The 12834-nt window shown below is 33.3% G+C and overlaps 1 protein-coding gene across 30 annotated transcripts in view; it reads left to right on the top strand.

Moving 5' to 3' along the window:
• The window catches only part of DOCK9 (dedicator of cytokinesis 9), a 335360-nt gene that overhangs the window by 282187 nt on the left and 40339 nt on the right, over positions 1 to 12834 (top strand). For all 30 annotated transcript variants that reach the window (XM_031958604.1, XM_031958617.1, XM_031958588.1 and 27 more), the window contains 5 exons: positions 1834 to 1949; positions 8408 to 8545; positions 8661 to 8843; positions 10465 to 10578; positions 10712 to 10927. In XM_031958604.1, the coding sequence (XP_031814464.1) occupies positions 1834 to 1949; positions 8408 to 8545; positions 8661 to 8843; positions 10465 to 10578; positions 10712 to 10927 (767 nt within the window). The remainder of the gene's footprint in view (positions 1 to 1833; positions 1950 to 8407; positions 8546 to 8660; positions 8844 to 10464; positions 10579 to 10711; positions 10928 to 12834) is intronic.

Below are 12834 nucleotides of genomic sequence, written 5' to 3'. Positions count from 1 at the left end.
ATGCCCACTAGCAAACAATGAAAAGATAGAGTGTACAGTGCTAGTATTTATATACTGCCTACTATGTGGCAGGCGTGAGGTAAGCATTTTTTAAATATCTCAATTGATCCTCACAACAATAAGTGCTATTTATTATCCCCATTTTACAGATGGAGAAACAGAAACTGAGAAAGATTGTGATTTGCTCAGATTTAGATTGAAATTCAGGTCTCTCAGCTCTTCTGACTTCAGACTCTAAGAATAGTCCCCACTCAAAGTCACTGAATTACCTATTACTATCTTATCGAAGTTAAAATTTATTTTGGGAAAATTATAGCGCTTAAGAAAAGGTCCCATAACCTATTACCTACAGAATATTTTTGGTTGGTTCAAGAACAGTTACTGTTCGTAAGTTATGCAACCTGATTGTGATGTAAAATCACTTTCATATTAATTTTACTTTTTTCTCTTTAACTTCTCTCCATCACCACACTGTTTTCACAGAAGAAAGCAATGGCTTCTCTCACTAACTAAAAATGTATTCATATTTATGCTTGAGAGAAGATTTATTGCAAAATACAAGAAAAAGAAAGCCAGAATGTAGTAATAAACTAGAAAAACCTGAACAAGATTCCTATTTACCAAAAAAAATGTCATAGTAAATGTGTTAAATTAGTGATGATACTGCTTTACAAAAGCACAAAACCTGAAATTTTGCAGTTTTTAAAAACAAGATGGAATTTAATAAAACCATATTTAGGCTCTTGTATTTTACAATTCATACTGAAGTTTAAAAAGGAAGTCGTATAATGGGTTCACAATTGAATCACAATGTAGAACTGGCTTTTACTTGAATAATATTTTATTCATAATTTCTCATTTTATGCTATTTATATGGATTGATTTTATTCTAATTATATAACTTAGAGGCACTGGGACATAGTAGGGAATTGAATAATGCATTTGGAGATCCAAGCTCTGTTTCTATTCTGTTACTAATCTTGTGAGAATTCTCTTTGCATTCTGTGTTGAACTTTCCTTATCTATAAAATGGTACTACTTATTCATCTCACTGGGGTATCTTGAAAAATTGCCTGTTCATTTGTAGTGCTCTTTGAGGTCCTTGGAGAAAGACACTATTATGTGAAATTAAATAATGTTGATACATGCTCTTTCTTTGCTGTCTAGGTCAGTAAATAACTTCTCATCACTAAATGCCTTTTTGCTAATGTGTGCCATTTCATAGTTTAATTTCTCAAATTTCCATCGACTACATTCACATTAATACAAAATTGGTTTCACTATTGTATAAAGAGAAGAGTAAATTGTATATTCATGTTGTGTAACTAGTTAGAAAAACCATAAAATTCACACCCTAAAATTTCTTTCCTTTTCTTAAACATTTCTTTCATTGGAAGTGACTTTCATGCTTTTTTTAAAAGATGGCTTGCAGCAACTAGGAAGCAATGCTGTCAACTCTAGATTATTTGTGGGGATAGTCATAGACCCTATAAATGTCTATCAGTCTCATTTAAGCAATAGTTTCAATGACCTTCCCTACCAAATTTTTTTATATCAGAAAATGTAGCAGCCTTGCATATAACAGACAATAAATTAGTATTGAATTGAATTGACTGCATGGATAAATTGGTGTTCTCATTCTTTGGAAATGCTAGTGAATAAGGAGAATTAACCAAAACCCTAAAAATCGGGAAACCAGCATTCCAAATTGGTCTCCATAATTTGCCTCTAAATAATCCAGAGTTGACTCTTCTTTCATTGCGCCCTAGAACAAGCCTTTATGATAGAATTCAAACCCATTATGTAGTAATGCTCATATTATAATTCATACAGGCTACGGCCACTCTGATGCCGATGTTCTTCACCAGTCGTTACTGGAAGCAAACATTGCCACTGAAGTTTGTCTCACTGCTCTGGACACTTTATCGTTATTCACGTTGGCATTTAAGGTTTGTTTGATCAAGAATTTCACAATCAGTTTTTTAATGTTTTAAGTTCATTCATTGCTTTGAACCCTGCTTGAACATATTCTCTTCCAGCAGCTCATTTTCTGTTAGTTGTAAATCATTCTAAGAAGTTGCTAATCCATAAATACCATTAATGAAACCATTTTACAGCTAATGACTTGAATTCCCTGAAATATAATAAAGCTTAATTTGTTAGTCTGTACAACATGCTTTGAAATGATGGAAACATGGCCTCTGGAGGTAATTGAAGCTTGGGTAGAACAAAACATTTACCCAAGGAAATGTTTCTCCACCGTACTGCACACGAGGGGATGATAAACTTAATGACTTCATCAAACATTTCTGTCTTCTTATATCTTTGTTCTTTTGAATGGATCCAAATGCTACAAGCAATGAAAATCAGGATTTAAATTTAGAACAACACCTTAAAATTAAGTTAACTAATATAAATGAATATGTGTTCATTTTTATTTGTCTACCCTTCTTAGTCCTTGAGTGAAACAATTTAAAAAAGTATATTTGGAGGTAGGGGAAAAAACTTTTAAAAATACTTTAAAAATTAATATTTAAGTTTTTCTGGTATCCTAAGACTATGATGTGTTTTAATTAAGAGAAGAAAGCAGATTCTTGCTCAGACTTGTTCTTATGTTCAGGAACCTAATATTCCTTTTCAACTAAGTGTTTATTTTCTTTTCCAAGTTAGAAATAGCAACTAATGATGATATACAATGTAGGTTAAAGCCAATGATTCTCTTGAATAAGAATCTAAGAAAAGTTGCCTTGCCTTAATGTGCACTCAAATTACTCTGCTAGTTTACTTGTTTGCTAAATAGCAATGTTCTTGTCATATGATGATTAAATCTTGATCCCTAATTAATATCTGATAGAACTGAGATGACTGCAAAATAAATTGATTATTTGGGGAAGAAGATTGTTTATGTGGTGGCTTACAGTATTTGTGAATGCTTTGAAAACTTTTATTTTTAAAATTACTTCTTTGTCCCTTCTTTCTCATTTCTGATAAAAGCAGTCATTATTTGAAACCCCATCTGAAAGATGAGAAAATGGAGACATAAAGAATAGATGTTCTTTACAGCAGTATTTAGAATGAGAGTAGAAAAGAGAGCTATATTTCGCACATTTTCACTTAGCTTTTTTAAAAAATTAAATATTCTCATTAAAATTGAACACTGTCTTTGACCACACTTTTATGTGACAATTTCTCATTGTCAGGGTCTCATGATTCTCTGACCTAGATGTAGACAGTGGGAAAAGGTTAAGTTTTATAAAATGGTGTCAGTGTCAGATTCATCTTCCTGATGGCCTCAGAGAAATCACATAACTTTGCCTCAGTTTCCTCATCTGTAAAATGAGCTATAGAAGGAAATGGCCAACCACTGTAGTATCTTTGCCAAGAATATCCTAAATGGGGTCACAGAGTCAGATACAACTGAAAAACAACTGAACAATGGATTAATCATCTCTTCTCAGCCCTTTGGTGCTCTCAGTAATTAAGTGCAATCCACTGCAAAGGACTACCTCAGAGCCAAGCACACAAAACATGGGAACACAAATCCAGATGTATAGGGAAGATAGCACATAACAATAAGAGATGTGATATGGGGAGGGGAACTCCCACAGAAATACAGAGAATCATTTCTCAGACTAGCTCATAATTTGTCTGCAACTATTTGTAGATAATTAAATTCTAGTTTCAGAATTAATCCCTTCTGTGTAAAGATAGGGATAAATTAGAAAGCAATAATAATAGCCTTTACAAAATTATGTTGGTTAAAAGGACAATATTAATGGGATTTCATTATTTTATAATAGAATTTAAGTTATATACTCTAGGAATTAAGATTTCTTACTAATCACCAAATTGGAACCCCAGAACTCTTAGTGCAGCTTTAAGATTTAAAACCTTGAAGCTTTTCTAGTTTAAAATCCCCGGTAAGATTTTTGAGACACCCTGTCTAGTGACAAAGGATGTTGATATGGTGTTTTAAAGTATAAAAAGTTTATCCATTCATTATGTCACCTCATTCTTACAAGAAACCCATGAAGTAGATTATTGTAGCTTTCCTTCCCCTCATTTAATGAATATGGAAACCAAGGCTCACATATAATAATTGGCTTGTCCATAGTCACACAGCTAGTAGGTATTAGAGACAGTATTTGAACTCAGGTCTAGTTGGTCCATATCAGCACTCTGTGTGCTGCACTGTTTCACTGGCTAGGGAAAACAAACAAACAAAGCACCTAGGTGATTTTATAACAAAGCTTGATCATGATTTGCTACTGTTAATAACTTACTTGTTACACTGAGGTTCTAGTTTCCTCACCACATCACAAAATAAATGAATAGATAGATGGATAGGCAGATCACCGCATTACAGAATAAATGATTAGATAGATAGACAAACAGACAGACAGACAAATGAAAGCAAAAGGCTGTGACTAGAAATTTAAGATTTGGAGGCAGGACTGAATACAGAAACAGATTTAGGACTGAGAACATATCTTTGTCTGGGCTTCTTAGGCTACCAAACATTCAACTTCTGGTACTATATATATTCAGGATTGGAAAGTTTTTGAGATTTTCCATGATGTGGACTAAGGGAGATTTTTCCTGACAGTCATCTGTGGTCACGTCTTGACTTTCTTGCTAATAGAACATAGCAACAATGGGATCTTCACTAGGAGTCCCTCAAAGGACACAAAGATTAGGATTGACTGAAAAAAAAGATAAAAACCATGAGTATTGCTTTAAATAGAGAAATTAAAAGCAATTGTGTCAAAAATGACCCTTTCCAAATTCATTACTTTTGATGATTCTTTAACAGGGGTCCTCAAACTATGGCCAGCCGGCCAGATGTGGCAGCTGAGGATGATTATCCCCCTCACCAGGGCTATAAAGTTTCTTTATTTAAAGGCCCACAAAACAAAGTTTTTGTTTTTATTATAGTCCAGCCCTCCAACAGTCTGAGGGACAGTGAACTGGCCCCTATTTAAAAAGTTTGAGGACCCCTGCTTTAGCAAGTTAGAAAATGAGTAGATTAAAAAACAATAACCAAGAAAATGTTCAGAAATATCAAATATGAGTTTTGTTCAAGCTCTAGTAGAGAATATCTTTAACAGTATCTAAGGTGAATATTCTTTCAGTGAATGTGCCAGTAAAAAGGAGAGGAGAGATTTGCACAGGATTTACTTTAATTTACATTATTATAATTTCCCTAAATCTATACAATTAACAAAACAGCAAATCGAGCCCGGATTTGTAGCAGTTGCTTATTTTTCAAGTATGAAATGCTTAGATTCAGTCACCTTGAAAACAAGGACAGGCTGGTTCTGGCACACCCTTTTGTAGGACCATGTTTTGAATTCATAGAAGAAAATTACTTTTTAAATCTCCTAAGTAGAAAAATCTTATCACTTTCCAGCTGCTCTGATCTCTCATGTAGATAGATAATATATTTGTATATTTACAAATATACATATGCAAATTATTTTATGTGAGACTATATGTATACATATATGTGTGTATATATACACATATAAACACACTATATGGAGAGAGGAAGGAAGGAAGGAGGCAGGGAAGAAGGGAGGGAAGGAAGGAAAGAAGGAGGGAAGGAAGGAAGGAGGGAAGGAAGGAAGAAAAAGAAAAAGAGAAAATGCCTTAAAATTGTAAAGAGAGGCAGGGTAGTTGGTGCACAGGATTCACGGCTTATTTCAAAAGCAAATTCAAGTGCCATCTCTGACACATTCTATGTGTGTGACTCTGGGTAAGTTACTTCTTGATGCTTGAGATAAAATTTTTAAGTCTAACCTTAAATTGAAAAGAAAATGCTACTTTGGTAAAAGGGGATTTCTTCATCTAGAATTTCCCTTCATCTGAATCACGCAGTTCCAGTCTTATCACTATAAAATTTTAATGTTGAGCTGTCTCAGTGTAAACCTGCTTTTTAATATAGTACTGCACTCTCTTTGCTCCTAAAATAATTTTAATAATAATCTGCTTCTAGTAAAACTCCTTTTTATTTCTCTTAAAACAGCTTTATGGAGTGATAAATTAACACAGCACATGAACTGTATTGTAAAAACGAATGTATAATTAAAAAGAGCAATAAGAATTAAAAGGGTGCTCACACAAATCACTGAAGAGTGAATTGCTAGGAAGTTGATTAAAAAAAAAAAAGTTCAACTGGGAGACGTTTTTTAAATCTTTGTTGGCTCTGTTAGTTAAGTTAAATGAGGTCAGATCATACTGCCTCTATGATTGAAAGAGAGCTTTTTTGTTATTGTTGAGTCTTGTCTGACTCTTCATGACCCCATTGGGTTTTTCTTGGCAAAGATACTGGAGTAGTTGGCCATTTCCTTCTCCTCCTCTGTTTTATAGATGAGGAAACTGAAGAAGGTAGGGTGAAGTGATTTGCCCAGGGTCATAGAGCTAATAAGTATCTGAGGCCAGATTTGAACTTAAAAAGAGGAATCTTCTCAATTTCAGGTTTGGCATTCTAAGACTGTACCACCTCGACTGACCAAAAGGGAATTTTAGAAGAGTGAATTCTAAAAGCAAAAAACCTGAATAAAGATGTATGAAAATTGCTTAATTATTGTTTCTTAAATAGGCCTGTCCCTAGTATCTCATGTTAATGCCTGAAAAGCCTGTATCCTTGAAAAGACCTATTTACTAATATGAGCTTTGAAGCAGTCTAATATTAATAAAAAAAATTTCAATCAAAAAATAAAAATCAATCAAAATAGCACTTAGTAATACATAGCACTATGCACCAGGCAGGGTGCTAAATCCAGGTAATATGAAGAAAGACAATAATTTTGCCTTCAAGGAGCCAACTCAGTTTTACAAAAGGCTCCATTTCTATTAATTTGCTTAATTACTGATTCCATGACTTCATCCTTGAAAAATTTTAGTTCAGTCATTTCATTCATGTCCGACTCTTAATAACCCCATTTGGGGTTTTCTTGGCAAAGATCCTGGAATAGCTTTGCCATTTTCTTCTCCAAGTAGTTAACCTTGGTTTCCTTAGTAAAATGGAGTTGGACTAGACTGTTCTCTAAAGGTTTCTTTGAACCTTCAAGTTATATGATCTGATGATTTTTTTTTGCTTCATTAAGTTTTGTTTTTAAGGAACCTCAATCACTATGAGTTAAAAGGATAAATATTAATTCTGAATTTCTATAATTCTAACTTCATCCAGTTTATTTTGCAACAAAGCTAGTTTAAATAGTTTGCTCTCTTGTGTGTTTATCTATTGCCTGTCGAATAGAAACTATAAAATAAATTTGGAATGCAATCTTTTGGAAGATTTTTGTTAGAATTTTATTTGGATTACAGCGTTTGTCTATAGATATTCACAGTTAATGATCAATAGGTGCTTCTATGAACATGCATATAAAATAGTATACATTTTGTCCCTTCTTGAAAATGCTCCCAAACTATTTCATATGCATATGTAAATGAAAAAGGCCATGTATGTGAACCTCTTGCTGTTCTGCATCTTTAGGGAACTAATATGAATTATTTGACCAGCCAAACTTAGAAAATACTGAATTAATGAAATCATTTGCATGGAGGAAATCTTGAAAGTTAATGGGACTGCCCAAACTCCCATTCAGTCTTTCTATCATGACTTACTTTCTAATTTTTTCCCTTTAAGAATAAAAGTTATTTAAAAATAATAATAATAACTTGTTACACATAGGTCCTTAGACCTTAGAAGCCACACATAGGTCCCCCCTCTTTCCTAATAGTATGTTTGTTTCCTGGATTATATTTCAGTCTTTAATTAGAGTTGTCCCCAGTTGTGGGACTTTCATGTGTGACTATAGCTAATAATTGTAATGACAAAGGACTATGCTACATCTCATCACATCTCATTCACAAAAGATAATTCAGGAATCCTTCTTAAATATAATAATAATAAAGTATAATAAATAATATCAATAGCATAAATATAAATAAAGTATAATCTGACAGGTTGAATTTTGAATAACAGTAAATAATATGTTAAACATAGTATATAGTTTTATTGATATATATATATAGCATAAATAAATATCTAGTAAATAGTAGTAAAATTCCACTTACCCAAAAAACCCAACCCACCCTATATGTGTATCTAAGTATCTAAATTCATGAGACTAAACTTGGAATTTTATTTGTATAATATGAAGATTCTCTCTTTCACTGAAAGACTTTATGCATGATGTTAGAGAGGAAGTGTCAAATAGGGCCTAACAAGTGTACTTAGAACCACAACTTGTTTCAATTTTAAAAATAAAAGTTTTGATTTCTAGACAACTGGTCAGGAAACATGGCTATTTTATAAAATCCACTCCTTCTTGGAAATGCTGTCAAATTTCTCAGGGATTTCCAATTTGTCTTATTAACTATTGTGATTATCTATTTTAAGAACCAGCTCCTGGCTGATCATGGACATAATCCGTTGATGAAAAAGGTTTTTGATGTTTACCTGTGTTTTCTTCAAAAACATCAATCTGAGACAGCTTTGAAAAATGTCTTCACTGCCTTAAGGTCATTAATTTACAAGGTGAGTCGTTTAATGTAGATAATTTGTTACTTATGCATCCCATTTGCTGCATCTGAGAATAAAGGGCAATTTATTGAGCATTAATTTTTACAGCCTTGGTTTCCTTTTCTCCCAGTTTCCCTCTACATTTTATGAAGGTAGAGCAGACATGTGTGCTGCGTTGTGCTATGAGATCCTTAAGTACTGTAATTCCAAGCTGAGTTCCATTCGTACTGATGCCTCCCAGCTGCTGTATTTTTTAATGAGGAATAATTTTGACTACACAGGGAAAAAATCCTTTGTGAGGACCCATCTGCAAGTAAGTGTGATTTCTCATTTAGGCACAGATGGATTGTTTTCATTTCTTAAATTTTAGCTGAATAATTTCAGTGTCCTATTTATTGATCTGTCTCCTCTTTCAAATTATAATATTCTGGCTTTAAAGATGTATTATTGTTATGGAAGAATGCCATTTTGGCCAAGTCCCATGTGCTATTTTCCCAAATTGTACAAGAATTAGCATGAAATTATTATTATAATTTAAATATTGAGGCAATGTAGTAAAATGGACTAAAATGCTTTAGCTCAATATAATATAAAAAAAGTTCTCAGAGTCTTAGATGTAGGAAACAAGAAAATAGGTATGTGTCGACACTTTACAAATAGCATCTTGTTTGACCTTGGAAGGAAGGAGCTATTGTTCTCATTTTATAGTTGAGAAAACCAAAACAGAGAGGTGAATTGGCTTGCCCAGGTCACACAGCTAGTAAATGAAATGTCCAAGATAGAATTTGAACTTAGCTCTTCCTGATTCTGGATCCAACACTCAATCCACTGTGTCACCCTGGGAGCCCCAAATCTAACTCCTTCATTTTATAGATGCAAGACACATAAGTAGAGCCTGGATCTGAACCCAAATCAAAGGTGCTGAATTATGATACTTCCTTCCATGAAGAGTTTCTCTAAGAAATACACTGATTAGGAAGGAAAAAAGGCTTCAAATTAGCATCCTTTCCCCCATATTTCCCCCCTTATATATTTTCTGTCTTTTGGCTATGGAAAACATTACCAATTTTTTTTAATTCCTTAATTCTAAATTTCTTTTTTGATGATCACTCAAGAAACTACATTTATTGTCCTTTCTTCTTTCCATATATAAATGATGGAAATTCTTTTAACTTTTCCATTTCCATTCAGTTATTAATTTCCACCCCTTTATATTGAGCTCTTTCTAATGCATGATATTATGTTCTGAGGGAGTGACAAAACTGCTAGAAGACATTGTTTTCATCATTGAGAATGGAATATCCCTTCCCCCACCCCACCCTCCATTGCTTCCCTAAAAAACAAGCTTTGGAAAACAATAAGTAAATGACCTTGGAATCAGAAGACCACATCACAATTCACTTACTTTATGAACATGAATAAATAATACTTGCAGGACTTTAGGCTTTACTATATACAAATCATCTCTTTTGACCCTTGCAATACCTCTGTCAGGTAGAATAATGTTGTCATTGTTTTATAGATGAGGAAATCAAGTACATGTTTAAGAGTTGTCAGTCAAATCCAGAATTTGGAACTCAAAATTGTAAAAAATAAAAGTTAAAAATTGTTTTTACAAGTAATTGGGGGAGGGGGGAAGTCACTCAGAAAAAAAAAAAATGTGAATTGTTCTATGAGTTAAGATATCCAATTCCTGTCATTAGATAATCTGCTAATGCAGATTTCAGCATACAAGTCCTTAAATGAATTTGAAGTTACCTTCCAGAAGAAATCTATAGGAATAAAAATGTTTTATGAACATTTTTAGCTACATTCAAAGAAGTACTACTTACAACAATTAAAGCTGTCCCTGTAAACATCCTGACTAAAACTACAGTCTCACAGAGTAGATATTTGAATGGAAATTGATTAGATCGTATTGATATTTCTTCAAGGTTATCATTTCTGTGAGTCAATTGATAGCAGATGTTGTCGGAATTGGAGGAACCAGGTTCCAGCAGTCCCTTTCCATCATCAATAACTGTGCCAATAGTGACAGGCTAATTAAGGTAAGTAACCAAGTTTCTCCTTGCCCTTGCCTCTGTATGGGGGGGGGGGATAGAAACCCTCATTTCTCACCAGTATTTCTAGATCAGGAAATGAATCCATGAATGCTCATGTGTCCATCTTCTCTGATTTTAGCACACCAGCTTCTCATCCGATGTAAAGGATTTAACCAAACGGATTCGCACAGTCTTAATGGCCACAGCTCAAATGAAGGAGCATGAAAATGATCCTGAGATGCTGGTAGATCTCCAGTACAGTTTGGCCAAGTCCTATGCAAGCACTCCGGAACTCAGAAAGACATGGCTGGACAGTATGGCAAGAATCCATGTCAAAAATGGGGATCTCTCTGAGGTAGCTTTAGTTTTGTGATTTAGATAATATAATAAGGTATTATTCATCAATTAACATTTTGTGGATAAACATACAGTGAAAACTGTAGAGCAGTGATGAAAAATTCAAAAAGAAATGGGGGACAACAAATTGTACATAATGGATCCCTGTAAGCCACACATTACAGTTACTTATTTTTTATTTTGTTAATTATTTCCCAGTTACATTTTAATATGATTCCCCACTTGGGAGAGTTACAAGCTGGACCCCCTATTTGACACCTCTGCTATAGAAAATAGAAAGAAATACCTGTCTCTGATGCAAGAGGGCTTCTAATCTAACTAGGTAGATAAGACACACACGAAATTTAATTAACATTAAGAGTGGTAGTCTTTCCCAAAAGATGTGCTAAGTATAATTTTTATCAAATTGCTTGCCTTCTCAATGAGGGGGAACAGAGTGGAAGAAAATTTGGAACTCAAAATTCTATAAAAACAAAACAATAACAAAAAACAATAACAAAAAAACCCAAGTTTAAAAATAGTTTTTGTGAAAAAATAAAATATTAGAATAAAAACAATTTTAAATTTAAAAAGCACAGTGAGAGTACCGTGGTTTGGAGTAGCCAGGAAAAGATTGAGTTTGACCTTGAATAATAGTAATCTGGAAAGAAAACATTACAGAGAGCAAAGACATTTGACAGATAGTGTACTAAAAGGTATGAATTAGTGAAGTAATAACAGGAAAGGTTGGAAAAGTCAGTTGGATTCAGATTTTGAAGACCTTGAATGTCAGGATAGGGAGTTTATGACTTAATTTATAATCTTTGGGGAATTACTTAAGGCTTTTGATCAGGGTAGAATGATATAATCAAAAATAATGTTTTGAGGTAATTTTGGTGTCTGTTATGTGTAACTTAAAATAGTTTAGTAATGTTGCTGCTAGGGTTACTTTTAAAATCCACCATCAATATTTTTCCAAATACAATTCAATATATATCAAAGGCAGTGTGCATAAACACAAAGATTTATATTCTTTGATCAGTCCCTTTTGAGCCATCTATCCAAAAATTAAGAGCTTATTATATTTCACTGACATTTAGAACCTATATCAACTCTCCTGTGACCATATTTCAAGTGTAAGGAAGTCATATGGTCTGTAGTTTGAGAATATGATAAATGGTTCTTTCAAAAGAATAAACCTCCTGGATGCCAAAAGTAGCTAATTATTCTTGCATTTTATTCTTTGCTGTCAGGACTGAATTGTTATAACCTGAACAAGAAGGGAGCAAAGAGTATCGATTTTAGAGCTGGAAAGGAACTGAGGGGCCATTGAGTCTAATCTTTTTCTTTTACAGATGGGGAAACTGAGGCAGACAGAGAAATTAAGTGATTTAGCTAGGGTCACAAAGTTAATAAGTGTCTGTGGCACATTTTGAATGCAGGTCTTCCTGACTTCTAAGACTAGCCCCCTGTCACACTGAATAACTTTAGTCTGTGAAAACAATTGTTCTTCTGAATCTCTTCAGTCAATCAGGAAGCAACCCTATTTATTTTATTATTAATTTTTAGTTAATTAAATAATTAGGTATCATTAGTGCTGGGAATAACACAAGAGTCAAAAGACAAATAATAATTACATTTTTCTCACAGGCTTTTTGTGAGGAAAAAATGCAATAATATTTGTAAAAAGCAGTTGGTTAAAAAAAAAACACACTTGATATAATGCTTGGAAAATAATACGTGACATATGAATGCTTATTCTCTGTCCTTGTTTATGTTCACAGTGCTTAGCACAGTGCTCAAGTTAAGTTAAATCAAATAAATAAATATTTATTAAGTGCTTGCTACTCTGCTAAATTCTGGATTTCAAAATACAAACAAAAAGAAAAACAATCTCGGTTTAGATTTTAATAGGAGAGAACAGCA

The sequence above is a fragment of the Sarcophilus harrisii genome, chromosome 3 (genome assembly GCF_902635505.1).
Source record: "Sarcophilus harrisii chromosome 3, mSarHar1.11, whole genome shotgun sequence".
Classification (NCBI taxonomy): Eukaryota; Metazoa; Chordata; class Mammalia; order Dasyuromorphia; family Dasyuridae; genus Sarcophilus; species Sarcophilus harrisii.
Note: the sequence above shows the minus strand (reverse complement) of the source record. Positions and strands in the feature narration are given on the sequence as shown.